We start from the raw sequence: 14,572 nt of genomic DNA, 5'->3' as shown, positions 1-14,572 counted from the left end.
ATATTTCTAGTAATGCTCTTTGAAGAGCAGCCACAGCTAATAAGGAAAGCGGCGTGATGGGTGCCAAATATTTTTTGGGGCAGTATATCTCCATGCCCCCAAGATCCCCCCATCGTCTTATCTGGCCAATGTCAAGAGCACGATCCGCGAGAGCGATAAGTCGCATATCTCAGTGCGAGTGGCATATCTCGATGAATCACATTTACGAGCTGCACGCGGGGCACACTCATTTCTCTCAGTGCCCGGATGGCGGAGATTTTGCGTGTATTTTTATGGCAGAGGCGCGCTGATCCGTCGATGGCCAGTTGCAATTACAGCTGCAATTGTTAACGCGCGGCTTCTGACGGCAGTTAAGCGGTCTTGACTGACGGGCCACGCCCCCATTTCGGTTGCGCCTTCGCCTGCCGCCAAAGCATTTGTCATAAATCAATATGTGAGCGGAGAGCTGCCCCCTTTGTGGCACTCGTCCTGTGCTCCCCGGTCAACTGGGGGCGACCCAATCCGTTTGCAGCCCGCTGTCTGGCAATAAGTTGCACTATTTTTGATGCACTCGCCCGTGCATTCGGTGCGGGAATTTTATTTCATTTCACAGTTGTCAGTCAAACGCTTTGTCAGGCCGCCGAGCACATCAATAAGCGGCAAAAAAATACGATTCAATTGAATTTTTATTTCTCGCTTTCGGGCGACGTGCGTGCGAGAACCAGCAAAATATTTGCATGTAAAAGAATTTTCCGCCAGCCAAACAGAGAAGTGAGAATCAAAGGGAGAGGTATATCGTAAAAATTGTGAAATGAAATTTTAGCATACGTGACGTATACGCAATATATTTAATTGCATTGAAGCCTCCTCTTTGTTTTCCCTACCCGTTTAATCCCGCTGCAAGTATGTTTTAAAGTGAACCGTCGGTGGACAAAAAGTGGGGCAAATAATTGGGTTTCGGCTTTTGAGTGGTCGGATGAATTTTAAATCACTGCCCTACCTGCGTGCGCTGGGCAAAATAATGGCCTTGTCTTTGAGAATCTCAAAATACTCGGGGAAATGCTACAAATGCCACACGAATTAGCATAAATCACTGGGGCAAGGACAACGGCGCCCAGGAAGTGGGCATTTTGCAGCCAGCCAAGTGCCGTTCCTCCCGGTGGCTTCACTTAATGGCAGACATTAATAACCCGATTTAATTTATGGCCCAAAACTAACAAAAGCCCAATCCGCAAAACTGAGCAACAAAGGCCAAGAAGGGCGGCTCGCAGGCCTTTTCCCGACCTAAACTCCAACTCCAACGAACTCCGACTCCAACTGCAGTGTGCAGTGCACTGGGGCAATTACTCAAGTGCGCCAGGACGAAGGACGTAATGTGGCTTAAGGCGCAGCCAGGCGAAATTTGTTGGCCCCAGCCCCAAAAATGCCTTTGAGGCAGTGTTTTGAATTAATTAGCCAGCGTATCCAGCCGGGGCAACATCGTTGCTCCTCCGCTTGTTTGCGGCCTGCCTCGGCTATCTCTGGAAATAATTTACAGCTGCCGTTGATGTCATGAATATGCAAGCAGGCTGGCCGGGATGGGTCACCATCCGCCATCCGCCAACCAAGGTGGATGTGGCCCCACCTGGCCGCACCTGGACAGCTCCAACCCAGTTCGGCTGGAGCGGAAGAAACAACAATTGGGCAAACAAACAGCGCCATAAAAGGCGAGAGCAGAGTGGGCTGCTGGTTGGTAAGACCAGATGAGCTTATCGCGACCACAGCATCACACCTCAGTTCCGCTTGATAAGATTTCGGTTATCCGTGCGGTGGCGTGGCGTGTATAAAACGCCTTCCGCCGATTAGCATAGGTCAGTCCAACGCAGCCACCCCCAGTTAAAGATGAAGTTCCTGCCTCTGTTCGCTGTTTTCCTGATCCTTGCCTGCTGCTCCTGCTGCAGCGGAGCTGCTGTGGCCAAGCCAACGGGTCAGCCCGGTTGCCAAACGGCCGAGGAGTTGGAGGTGGCACTCTTTGCCCACTTCTACCTGAAGAGCTCCTTCTGGGTGTGCTCCACTCAGGGCGTGCCCGCCACCCTCGCCCAGTGTCCCATTGCCAACGCCTGGTTGGATTCCGCCAAGGCCTGTGTTCCTTGGCCCCAGTGGGTGTGGTCTCCCACTGTCCAGCCGCCCAGTCAACCCGAAGTTGCTGCCTAGAATTGGAGAATCAAATAGAATCAAATATGCAGTAATGAGAACTCTTCTTTTTATACCACCTTATCAAGCGGTAGAGTCAAACAGTAAAGAAATCTAGCAATGTCTAGTAAAAGTAAATATTTGGTAGATATACACATTTGACAAATAACTTAGTTACTAACTAGCGCGCGTAAGATAAGCACAAAGGCTTTGCTCATATAAATATTTTTGCTGACGGATGTAAAATTATGGAAATTTTACTTAATTCATAAATAAAACCCGCACACTTTCTAGAAAATGAGAAAAAGAGTGGGATATATGAACTTTTTATCTTAATGGTTAGCTGTGTTTTTGCGGGCATTAAACTAAAGCCCTTAAAACAAAGTAAACACATTTGTCTCCGCACTTTTCTCTTTGTTTATTGTCAATGAATAGTTTATTTTAAAAAATATTTGCGTATGACACGAGTGCAGAAAAACCTTCTGACTTGACTCACTTTTTTAATACGTGTTTACATAGTTGTAAAATACGGTTAAAAATACATTTATTTATGTACAACTATGCAGCTTAAACTTTATTTAGTTGCACAGCTGATGAGCCTAACTTATTTGGGTCAAATGGGTACAAACCCTTATAGATCCGTGTACGATTCCCAAGCCTAATGTCCTTCATGCAATTGGTGTCCTCTCACTTTCAGCCATGTCTGGCCGGGACTACAACGGAGAACCAGGCTGTCGCAGTGCCGAGGAACTGGGGCAGAGCTACCGCCACTTCTGGGACCCCACCGCCTACTGGCAGTGCGGCGGGAAAGCGGAGCGGGAGCGGGATCGGGAGCGGCCCGCCCAGCTGCACCGGTGCCCGGCCAACGAGCTGTTCTACGACCGGGAGCGGCGGTGCGTGAAGTGGAAGGACTGGCAGTGGACCGAACCGCAGGATCCGCCCACAAAGCCGCGCAAATAAAGCAGCCAGCGTACGCGTTCGCATGTATTGAAACAAATTGTCGAAAATATAATTAAAAAGCGCTTTTCGATTTTTCCCGCTTGAGTGCTGCTTAATTTATGCGTGGGCTGCTGCTCGAAGGACATGGTGGTGGTGCCAGGACATAAGCCGCTTTCGGGTGGCCGCCTCGCATGCTGATGCTGGCGGGGATTTGCTCTTGTTTTTCTGTGCCCGCCATACGCCATCCTGCCATACGTGCAACAATTACGAAATGTGCGTGTGGGTGTGTTGTGGAGTGTCCTTGGTGCTCCAACCGGAGGGGGGCTTGTGCCCCCCTGTTTGTTTGCGCAATTTGGTAAATTGACATGATGGCAATTTCCCATGGTCGGCTCCTCGTTGAGCTGCACGGACTTAACTTCGCTCGCTAGTTTTAATAATTTTTAATTAGCTGCAGCGCAAAGCTCTCAAATGGACAAACACAATGTGTAGCCAGCTTTGTGGCAGTTTCGGGTATTATTTCCGGCCCGACTGCCCCAAATATTCAACAGCCGCCGCCTAATGTAATTGCGAAATTTGTTGTGTGCCCCAATTAAATTTGGAATCAAGCGGTGCCAAAGCGGCCAACAGCATTTAATTAATTGTATTTGAGTTTAGAGCGTTAGCGAAAGTGTGTGTGGCGCGGCCATTGGCTTTCGATCAATATTAAGCGATTCGTGTGATCCAGATTTCACATACGCTCTTTCTGTTGCAGCTGCGGCAAAGCGGTAAGCTTTGTTTTTCCGCCTTTGTTTGGCTTTCAGCTTTCAGTGTGCGCGCTTTCCTTGCTTTTATACGTTCATTTGTTTTTTGTTTGAAGCGCCACAATTTGATATACACAAATCGATTTACTTGCGCATGCAAATAACTTTATTTGCTTAGTGGGCAAGAGGGGCGGGGCAGGCAGCAGCACAAAGGACTCGCACAGGACACAGCAGAGCCGAAAGAAAGAAAGAAGGAGGCAACAGAAACTGTTAACAAAAAGTCGACAGCAGGGCTTGGCTCAGCAGCCAAACAAATTTGCATAAATCGCAGTTGGTAGCACACAACACAGCCAACACACACGCCCCAACCCGCCACCCACACATGTGCTTATTCACACCCACACCAATACATACCAATACACATGCGAGTATATGTCCTGATCCAAAGCGACACAGCCATCGCCATCGCCATCGCCATCGACATCGACACGAAGTGAAAGGCGCAAAGACTAAGTGCATGCTTAAGTGTTTTCTTTTCTATTTACGTGCCACAGCCAAGGAGTGAGCAGCAGCAGCAGTGTCGTTTGTTTGCTCTGTTGCGGCTTGTGTGCCACCCAACCAGCCAACCGCCCACGCCCACCGCCCACCTAGCCGCCCCCTAGCCAGCCAACCACCCGCAACACGCTTCATATGTAAATCAAGGTAAACAGAAATCTGTTACAGCATGATACCATTACAATGACATGCAACGGACCCCGAAAACCCCCCCCACTCGGCCGGGCCAAGACCACCACAGAGTAAACTAGATACTTATACACGTGTCTCATATTGACTACGATATGTTATACAAATGAGATATTGATGCCTCACCATTACAACTCGGGCCACAACAACAGCACGCCGCCCATTTAGCCATTCAGCCAGCCAGACAGCGTCGTCCTCGAGTGACAGCAAACAACAGGGGGAGGATCCGGAGCAGGAGCAGGAGCAGGAGCAGGAGCAGGAGCAGGAGCAGGAGCAGGACTACGCCCAGAAGCAGCAGAAGCAGCAGAAGCAGCAGCAACAAATGCACGAAAAGCCGCCGTAATGGAGAGGCAGTTCTCAAAGCTGGCAGCTTAACCCATTAGATTACCGCTGAAATGTATAGCAACTAGAAACACCTTGATTATAAATATAAGAGTGAAGGCTTTAAGAGTGAAGACACTTCCATAAACTACAAATACTCAAGCCCTTCGGCTGCAATGGGTTAACTGGTGGCTTGCATCGATATGCCGCAACTGGTTGGCCCCTCGAAAGGTACTGCCTTACGTAACCAGATGCGGCCAACTCCAGTGATGCAGCCACAAAAGGAAAGGGGAAAGAGAAAGGCTTTCTATGTGCGTGTCCAATCGCAAAGCAATCGAATCACACGGCGGGAGATACGGAAAATGGAATGCGGCGTCAAAGCCCGGGGATAAAAGATAGAGGAAATGCACAGAAAGCAAGCAAAAAACTGAGTAATTAGAAATTGAAGACCAAGATGGGAAAACGTAGTGCTGATGATGGCTTTCCGCTCCTTAAAAGCCAACCATATCCTTGGGTAATTTGTCTTTGTCATTTATTAACGGCCATAAGCAAGAATCATAACTTGCTCTATGTAATACAATCGATGGCATACAAAACTTGAATTTGATTTTTGTGCGGTCGCCCAAAAAAATGCAATTACGATCTGCGCGAAACCAATTTTCAGATCAATATCTCCAAAACAACTTTAGTCCCCTGCAAAGGCAAGTTGCAACCTCAAAACAGCGATTACGAATGGGGAACTCGGGCGCAATGCAATAACTGAATACAAATTTGAAATGTGGCGGAAATTGAAATCGAAGGCGTTGAAGTGATTTCGTCTCGCAAAAATTCAATTGGAATGGCAACGGCAACGGCAACAATCGAGCAAAAGCACCGCCGCAAATGTCTTGCACAACAACCACACTTCAGCACCACCCTGCTGAGCCACCACTTCCATTCACGCAGCTCCTGGCAGGTCCTTATGGTGGCAAGGCTTCTGGTTACGCGGTTATTTGGCCTCCGCTCACATCCATTCGCCCTGTGCACAATTTTTCCGCTGCATGCAATTTTAATGCGATTTTGGATTTGATTTGTAACCGAAAAATAAGCCACACAAACTTTTCCCTCTCGAAAGTGGTGCTGCGGCAGTTGCCATTGCTGTTGTTGCTCGCAACTTGGAGTTGTGGTTGCATTGTAGTCGTTGTCGTCGTCGTCGTCGTCGTCGTGTTGTTGCTCGGTTGTTAAGTGCAAATATAAATTCAACGGCAGCGGAAAAATGAGGGGTCGGGATGGGGGGCAGCGGAAGGGTTTGCACCCTGCTGGGAGCCGGGGTCAAATATTTATTTGTTGCCGCGCACAAATTTTATGCTGCATACTTTCATGCGCCGCTGCAACGGCGGCAGCACAATGTGGCACAAGCCAGCAGGGCCCCAGAACCCACTCTCCGTGCAACTGGCAGTGGCACAGTGGCAGCGAGGCGCATAAAACCTTCCGCTGCCATTCAAGTGGAAAAGTTTAAGCCAACTTTTCCAGCCCAAAAGACCCCATGCCATTTCTGTTCGCCAGCAATTCAAGCGCGAAAATGCGCGCACTGAAAAATCATTCAACGGAAGCCGCAGAAGGGGGGTGCAAATTGGAGGAAGTCGGGGGCTGCCATGGACTGTCACCACGGAGGCCTGCGACTCGAAAAATGCCAATTATGCCCATTCGACGGAAAATGACTTGTACAATGGCCACTGAACGAAGGAAGGCGGTGCCGAAAGTCGAAAAGAAACTACGAGCGCATTGCGTATGCGCCCTGTTGTCGGCTTCATTTATGCGGACCAGCGCAGCGAACTTAATTAAAGTAGCGGCACGTCAGCCAGGGGTCACAGTTCACAGTTGGCAGCTGAAGAGCGGCGCATAGTGGCCACAAAACAATTGTAAACTCAATTAAATCCAAGCACCACTGCGGCACTGGCTCGCTCCTACAAGACGGACTCCAAACTACAGGGCCGAGTTTTCAACTACAGAAGGCATTCTATCTTTCAGCAGGCAAAAAAACAAGGAGTAATTAAAGCACTCAATTAAAAATTTAAAAATACCACGTAATAAAAATTAAACAGGCATAGATATGCCTGAACTATGGTTAATTATTTAGTTAAAGCGCAACAAACGCTTTATAAGCGATCAAATTGATTTTCTCTGAGTGTGTACACTCTTGTGTTGCAGCTGTGCTCCCTGGGTGTGCTGATAACATACGACAGTTGTGACTTTAAAAAGCCCTTTTCGCAATTTTTGCACAAAACTTGTGCAGGATTAATGGTCCGAACGGCCCAGGCATCCATGCAATTAAAATGCAACAACAGCGGCGGTGGCAGGAGGAGCTGAAGGAGCTGGAGGAGCTGGCGGAGCTGGCGGAGTTGGAAGGCAGCAGGAATCTAGGATGTGGTGGCAGCAACAGCTGCAGGAGTGGGCGGAAATGGAGCAGAAAGATTGCTCTGACTTTGGAGCGTTTGAAAACTCGCATGTGTGACGGGCCGGGGTCCGGAGATAGCCACGCCATTTTAAAGTGGCTGGCGAGGCAGCAAAACGAGCAGCGGATGAGGTGGGGATGGAGGGCAGTTTGCACACTAGTTAGTGCTCCCCTTGGGAGGATGGGGCTGCTGCGGCACAGCATTGTCCGCAGCCACACACACACACACACACACACACAGGCTCCTCTTTCTGCATTCGCCATCATTGTACGGTTTTTGCCCGCAACGGCCAAAGACAAATAATGCAATTTCCTGACTAACTCATTTTGGGTGGCTGAGCAGCAGGATTGGGACTCCCCATTCCCGGACTACATACTCATGTAGACTGCAGTTCCGTGTCACTGACACTTGGCCCTCGCTGCCTGCCCACTCAGACATTTATTACCTAGTCGGGGATGTGCAATCGCTGCGAGTGATCAAAGGGCTGGGAGTTCTGATGGCGGGAAAAACCCGAGCAAGGAACAGAAGCTGGTGGGATGGATCACTTGGAAACCCACTAGATCTGCTTTCTGCTTTCTGCTTCCAGCTTTCAGCTGCCCTGTTCCACGTGACTCCCTTTGGGGCATCTGACGCAATCATTGGCAACTTTTGGTTTCATGTTGCACCACTTCGCACACGCCAGCAGCACAAGATTAATGCGGTTCGGCATCGAACTTTAAACTCATTTTTAGCCCCGACGAGGAGAACTGCCACCAAGGACCGCTCGCCAGACGAACATGTGTTCGGGAAACCAGGAGCATGTCCTGCAGTTGGTCCTTGCTCCTTGCTCCTTGCTAGTTGTCGCTGGCCCCTGTAATTTGTCCCCCACTCGGCGTTGTTTGTTTTGCGCAGAAGTTTGCGGCGACAATTGTTTTGCACAAACTCACATACCCAATCTCGCACATACGACTGGAATTTTCTTGAAAATGTTTTCCCAACGCCCCGTAATTTTGCTCTTTGCGAGGGGAGAGTCAAGATTTATGTCAAACCAAACTGTGACGCAGCAGTTGAATATGTGGGTTACAGTATGTGTCACCGCTTATCATATCAGCCCCACTCGACCACCGCTCATATATCAATTATTTTCCAATCAATTTAAAGTTAATAACATTTCAATTCGGACACTTTTAATCGCGACAAGTGGATAGCGCTGGAAGAACTATAATTAAAACGCCGCACACATCATCATCAGTCGTCGACGCAGTTGCGCAACGAGCGCCACTCGGACCACGGGAAGCATCCCAGGTAGCCATCCTGGCTGACGAACGCCTTGCCATCGGGACACGGCAGCTCCTTGGCTCCGTCGCTGGTGCACAGATAGAAGCTGGCCACATCGTCGGCGGCCTGGGGCTGCAGCTTGCTGGTTCCCGTGCAGTCGGGCACCGTGGTGTCCAGGTTCACGCAGGAGGGTTTCATCAGGTCGGCGGGCAGGCAGCCGGAGATGGTAACGTTGTTCACAAAATAGTATCCCGGGTCGCACTCGTCGGTTATCACCTGGCCGTCCAGGCAGAAGTAGAACTTCCTGATGTCCTCGCCGCCCCACAGCTCGTCCTCCGACTGGCAGACATCGGGGGCATCGCTGGTGGTGCCCACGGAGGCGGCGTAGCACAGAGCCAGGAGGCCGAAGAAAATGATGAGTGCTGCAGGGAGGATCAGCGAATATCCGAGTGAATAGTGATTGAGATTATTAAGTTCATAGTTCTAGGAAGTATGATAGTATTTTAGCTATAAATATATTATTCTGTGAATTTCACTTTGTCCCTTTGTCACAACCGAACGCACAGTAGTGGAGTGGATTATTCCTAAGGATGTTTACCTTTCAGCATGGTGAATCCTTTAGCAGCTTCTTTGCGATTCAAAAATCTAACGCAGACTAAACGAATGGATGGCCATCGAGTGGGCTTTTATAACATTCTATCCGATCGGGCAACTTATCGGGACTTTCGAGAGCGCTTCCATATCATTGGCATTGCCATTGACTTGTTGACACTTCCGATGATGAACGTTCTGCGAGGCCTGTTTTGGCTTCTGGTCTTGGCCACATCGCTTATCGGGTGTTTTTCTTATGCAGATAATGGCGAATTCTTGCCTCAATTTGGCGTTCTGCCTTTGGCAGATACCACGTCTCAAGTGGTTGGCGAAGAGCAGTTCCTGGAACCGAAGTAACTTCGATTTCAGTGCTGGGTTCTCACTGTCACCTGCTGCTCACGTCTGGGAAACTTTTAATTGAATTCCCTGCCAGTGGAAGCCCACATCGATAGCAAGCCTATTGGAATTTATGTCGATTATAATGTCAACTTTGGCAGAACTCCACGAAGTTTGCCTATTTAAACTTGGGGCTCGCGTAAATAGAGTGCAAAAAGTGGAGAGGCGAGTGAGTAAGGAAGTTGAATTGACAACGTGACTCAACAACAAAAATGGCTAAGAAGTTTTCCTTGTTTTTCTTCTCTTCTTTTTTTTTTTGTGTTTCAGCAGGTTATGGGCTTCGTGTTCTGGCCGCAAAGTGACTTCTTTCCCGGCGGCAGCTGTGCTCCTCCATTTGGGCGCTCTAAGCCAAATCAATTAGAACTTTTGACAGCAGCTGGGCCTGCGACTGAATACTACCGAAGCCATTCGAAAATTCTCCATTATCTCGCCAGTGGGGCGTAATTAAATTTTCAACTGATTTCTGCAGCAATAACTTCCAATTTGGCTTCATTTGAAAGGCAATTAATGTCTCTGCTATCGCTTAGATAAGCGATGTGCATGTGTGTGTATGTTCGTTTTTGGTAGTCCAACACTGTAATGACACTCTGATTCATTCGGCCAAGTTAGCAAAGGGAATTTCTGACAATCGAACGATGAGAGTAGGAAATTTTTGGCCAGCTCCTGATGGAAATCATCTGCTCTCGTGCCATTCATTTCTAGAACCTATCGACCGAGAGCACACAACTTTAAGCCAGGCCCTCTTATCTAATCAATAAAATGCTGCCCAAGAAGAGAGCGACGACGTCACTTTCGACCAAAATAAAAATGCTCGCAAAACACGATGCCCGGTGCCCCATGGCCCCCATAGCTGCGATAAGGTTTGCAGGGAACATGGAAAGTCATGCCAATGAACATGGGTATAAAAGCGAAAGACAATGGCGACGACATCCATCAGTCGAGTCGAGTTTTTCAGCAGGAAGCACACACATAAATTTATTAACGAACCCAGCTTATGGCCAAATGATGAGAAGTGTGTGAAAAAATATCTGAATTTACCACCGAACTGCTGCAGTTCGCAGTCCAAAAAGAAAGGAAAAATCCGACATTCGGACAGTGAGCGAACGAACTTTGTGTGTCATAATAATAAATGCTCCGTTGGCTGTTCGCGATGAAATTATTTATGAAAAATAAATGGAGTAACTCCCCCTGGATGCTGCGCCTGGTCCTGATCCTGACCATGCTGCAGCTGCTGCAGGAGTGTATGGCTGCCACCGTCGACCCCGCCACAACCACGAATGCAACATGCAGACATGCCACGGACATGTGGGGAGATCCGGACCCCAACGTATTCTACGTGTGCTCCGATGGCGGACAACCGCTGCAGCTGGAGTGTCCGCCGGGCCGGGGATTTTTCAGCGGTCTCGGTTATCTGGGCTGTTTGCCCTATGGCCACTGGCCAGCCTGCCGGCCCTCGGAGGAGCAGTTGGCCGTCCAGTTGTCAGCTGGCTGTGACAGCACTGCCGGCATTGTGCCAGCGCCCTGGGCCTCGCCGGATCCCAATCGATTCTACCTGTGTCCCAGCACAAGTGCCACACCTCTGCTGCTCAACTGCGCCGCCGGCAGAGGATTCGTGGCCAGTTCCGAGGTGGTGGGCTGTGCGGACTGGTCACAATGGCGTCGCCAGACGGAGTGCGAGGCGTACTACTGATCCTGCGGAAAACCATGTACTCGCTATATCAATAATCACATCAATGACCTGGTTTTTGCCTGCCCCGACTCGAATATTTATTAATTTATTGGTTAGTCATACTGCGCCAATTCACTCACTAGTTCTATCTGTAAATAAAGTAAAAAGTTTGTTACTGATGTGGGTGTTTATTTCTGACTGGTGGACTTGTTCAATACACTGATAAGCGAAGCAATTGATTGATAATGAAATCGATTCCGAAAAAAATGTGTGCAAAATCATATTTTTGCAATGTTATGCTTTTGGTCTATAAATAATTTATAAATTTAGCAATAATTTCACCAATATACAATTGTTTTAGTATACAGTCTATTTATACCCGGTACTCGTAGAGTAAAAGGTTCGTTGAAAAGTATGTAACAGGCAGAAGGAAGCTTTTCCGATCATATAAAGTATATATATTCTTGATCAGGATCAAAAGCCGGGTCGATATGGTCATGTCCGTCTGTACGACTGGCCATCTGTTCGTCCGGGATTATAGTTCCCTGCCATAATCTTAATGACCAGCTCGGATAGATTGTCAGTATTAGGCTATGGCGACCTATATCGACCCATTACATAAATTACCATATCCGGACTGAAGTGGGCACACTTGTAATAAACTCTCTTCTAGAATATATAAAGATGACTTTGTTACCGAAGCAGGATGGCACTGAAGATCTGCTCGAATACGGCTATTAAATAGCGTTCAGGAATAGCCTAAGAGGACAATACTTGCAGGTACACCATTCCGAATAATCGATTATAATTTCTCGGTTTGAAGAGGTTCGAGCAAATCAAAATAAACAAATCGCCCAACGTATTGTCTTATACATATGTATATATATATGTATCTATATATATATAATATATATATGTATCTATATATATATAATATATATATATTTATATCTATATTCCTCGAATTCATTCTCAAACATCAAAAGACTACAGATGGTATGATTATTGCTTTATTGCTGACATTCATCGAGTTTTTTTGAACCTCGTGTTTAATAGAACATTTCGCTGGGTTCCAATCGTTGCTTTAGTTTTCCTTATATGCCGTACTTTTCTTCCCATGGATGGTCATGCCAGTCTAAAAAATTCGATATTTTAGACTAAAGAGAAAACAAAAGAGAATGCTATAGTCGAGGATCTCGACTATCCGAAACCCGTTACTCAGCGAGTACAAGTTTTAACGAGAAATTGCAAATTTTCTGTAATATCGGTAGGAATTGGGGAAAAGAAATTATAAGACGAAAAAAATTATACAATTTTTTCAAAAGTGCAGGCGTGGCTGTTTTGGGCGGTTTGTTGGCGTGGTAAACTTTTTTTTTTGGCGAATCTATAGATATTTACAAAACTAATAAAACAATATGAAAACATTTTTCAAATTTTGTGCAGCTTGTGGGCATGGCAACATCACTTAAACAACTTGCGCTAAGTCTGTGTCGCTGGTATCTGTATGCCTAAGTAACGGGTATAATTACTCATTACACTTATTTGTACTGGTTAAAATATTAAGTATATACTACCAAATATATATAAATATAAATATACTCTTACTCTGGCCATTGGACAACAGTTGATTTAGCAAGAGGACGACTACGAAGATGAGTACTTTCGCCGCGTACATTCTGAGCGATAGATAGGTACTAATGAATGGTGCCTAGAAAACCAGGGTTTATATTCCATATTTTTATATATATTTTATATATGTATTTATATATGAACATGTTGATAAGAAACGCGAGGTCAAAAAGGAGAGTTCCAAAGTGAAATTATTATTTCGCAAAAATAAGATTCCCTCATGGCACATAGACGTGATTTCCTTTCTTACGAGTATAAATGTATTTAGTATTTGATTATAATTACTCGAATCGAGACTATATGCATGTGTAATCGACCGTTATGCATTTGCTGGAATATGCTAAAATATAGCAGAAGATAGCATTCTCCAAACCAGGGTTTATATTCCATATTTTTATATATATGTGTTATATATTTATATATCAACATGTTGATAAGAAACGCGTCTTATAGCGATGAAGAGGTCAAAGAGGAGAGATCCAAAGTGAAATTATTATTTGGAAAAAATAAGATTCCCCCCCATGGCGCATAGACGTGATTTCTTCTCTTACGCGTATAAATGTATTTAGTATTGGATTATAATTATTCGAATCGAGACTATATGGATGCTAATATATTTTTGCTTTCTTCTCTTGTACTAAGTGTACCTTAAAATGCACAATCTGGACGCTTCACACTTCTATCAGGAATGCAATACAGGCAGCCCAGTCTCTCCACTGCAGTTAACTGGTACCAGCTTTCTTCTACGCATATTTAGAAATTCAATTTTTTTTAAATTTTTTTGATGTAATAATGTTGTAGAAATTCAAACAAATTAATTAAATAAATTTTTCTGATGTATGATGTAGAAATTCAAAAAAATTAAAAAATGTTCCAAGGCTGAAGTTCTATATTCCATAACTCAACTTATCTTAATCGGACTTTGAAGTGGCATACCTCTAAATGTTTCTGGCGCAATTCTCTAAAAATCTGCATTCAAATTTAGAAATTTATTTTTTCAAAATTTTTTTATAAGTTTTCTGATGTTATGATGTTGTGGAAATTCAAAAAATTAAAAACTGTCCCAAAGCTGAAGTTCTGAACTCCATAACTCAATTGATCTTAATCGGATTTTGAAGTGGCATACCTCTAAATGTTTCTGGCGCAATTCTCTAAAAATCTGCATTCGAATTTAGAAATTTATTTTTTCAAAATTTTTTTATAATTTTTCCGATGTTATGATGTTGTGGAAATTCAAAAAATTAAAAACTGTCCCAAAGCTGAAGTTCTGAACTCCATAACTCAATTGATCTTAATCGGATTTTGAAGTGGCATACCTATAAATGTTTCTGGCGCAATTCTCTAAAAATCTGCATTCAAATTTAGAAATTTATTTTTTCAAAATTTTTTTATAATTTTTCTGATGTTATGATGTTGTGTAAATTCAAAAAATTAAAAACTGTCCCAAAGCTGAAGTTCTGAACTCCATAACTCAATTGATCTTAATCGGATTTTGAAGTGGCATACCTCTAAATGTCTCTGGCGCAATTCTCTAAAAATCTGCATTCAAATTTATAAATTTATTTTTTCAACATTTTTTTATAATTTTTCCGATGTTATGATGTTGTGGAAATTCAAAAAATTAAAAACTGTCCCAAAGCTGAAGTTCTGAACTCCATAACTCAATTGATCTTAATCGGATTTTGAAGTGGCATACCTCT

At 45.4% G+C, this 14,572-nt stretch overlaps 4 protein-coding genes and 1 long non-coding RNA gene across 6 annotated transcripts; 3 read left to right on the top strand and 2 right to left on the bottom strand.

Moving 5' to 3' along the window:
• Positions 1 to 552: 552 nt before the first annotated feature.
• LOC6555236 lies at positions 553 to 3,180 on the top strand. 2 transcript variants are annotated; one of them, XM_026981676.1, is made up of 2 exons: positions 553 to 750; positions 2,849 to 3,180. In XM_026981676.1, exon 2 carries the CDS (start codon positions 2,851 to 2,853, stop codon positions 3,109 to 3,111), a length of 261 nt encoding a protein of 86 aa, XP_026837477.1. In that variant the 5' UTR covers positions 553 to 750; positions 2,849 to 2,850; the 3' UTR covers positions 3,112 to 3,180. The 2 variants fall into 2 exon arrangements, with proteins under 2 accessions (XP_026837477.1, XP_026837473.1); XM_026981672.1 differs by having other exon boundaries at positions 553 to 769.
• LOC6555237 lies at positions 1,829 to 2,437 on the top strand. The gene has a single exon (XM_026981668.1). It carries the CDS (start codon positions 1,861 to 1,863, stop codon positions 2,170 to 2,172), a length of 312 nt encoding a protein of 103 aa, XP_026837469.1. The 5' UTR covers positions 1,829 to 1,860; the 3' UTR covers positions 2,173 to 2,437.
• A 5,296-nt stretch (positions 3,181 to 8,476) lies between the features above and the next one.
• LOC6555233 lies at positions 8,477 to 9,248 on the bottom strand. Its single transcript, XM_001981604.3, has 2 exons — positions 9,186 to 9,248; positions 8,477 to 9,009 (listed from the first exon to the last, which is right to left on the bottom strand). Exons 1-2 carry the CDS (start codon positions 9,193 to 9,195, stop codon positions 8,558 to 8,560), a joined length of 462 nt encoding a protein of 153 aa, XP_001981640.1. The 5' UTR covers positions 9,196 to 9,248; the 3' UTR covers positions 8,477 to 8,557.
• Positions 9,249 to 10,508: 1,260 nt separating this feature from the next.
• LOC6555232 lies at positions 10,509 to 11,330 on the top strand. Its single transcript, XM_001981603.3, has one exon. The coding sequence runs from the start codon at positions 10,704 to 10,706 to the stop codon at positions 11,262 to 11,264; it is 561 nt and encodes a 186-aa protein (XP_001981639.1). The 5' UTR covers positions 10,509 to 10,703; the 3' UTR covers positions 11,265 to 11,330.
• A 901-nt stretch (positions 11,331 to 12,231) lies between these two features.
• Positions 12,232 to 12,931, bottom strand: LOC113564866. The gene is made up of 2 exons (XR_003408363.1): positions 12,849 to 12,931; positions 12,232 to 12,378 (listed from the first exon to the last, which is right to left on the bottom strand). It is a non-coding gene; the product is annotated as an uncharacterized LOC113564866 (long non-coding RNA).
• Positions 12,932 to 14,572: the final 1,641 nt, after the last annotated feature.

Source organism: Drosophila erecta, unplaced genomic scaffold, assembly GCF_003286155.1.
Source record: "Drosophila erecta strain 14021-0224.00,06,07 unplaced genomic scaffold, DereRS2 tig00000000-arrow-pilon, whole genome shotgun sequence".
In the NCBI taxonomy this organism is placed as follows: Eukaryota; Metazoa; Arthropoda; class Insecta; order Diptera; family Drosophilidae; genus Drosophila; species Drosophila erecta.
This window is presented reverse-complemented; position numbering and strand designations above follow the sequence as displayed.

Bases quoted from the DNA above. Each gene is read 5' to 3' on its own strand.
- LOC6555232 (XM_001981603.3), top strand. From the start codon at position 10,704: ATGCTCCGTTGGCTGTTCGCGATGAAATTATTTATGAAAAATAAATGG.
- LOC6555236 (XM_026981676.1), top strand. From the start codon at position 2,851: ATGTCTGGCCGGGACTACAACGGAGAACCAGGCTGTCGCAGTGCCGAG.
- LOC6555237 (XM_026981668.1), top strand. From the start codon at position 1,861: ATGAAGTTCCTGCCTCTGTTCGCTGTTTTCCTGATCCTTGCCTGCTGC.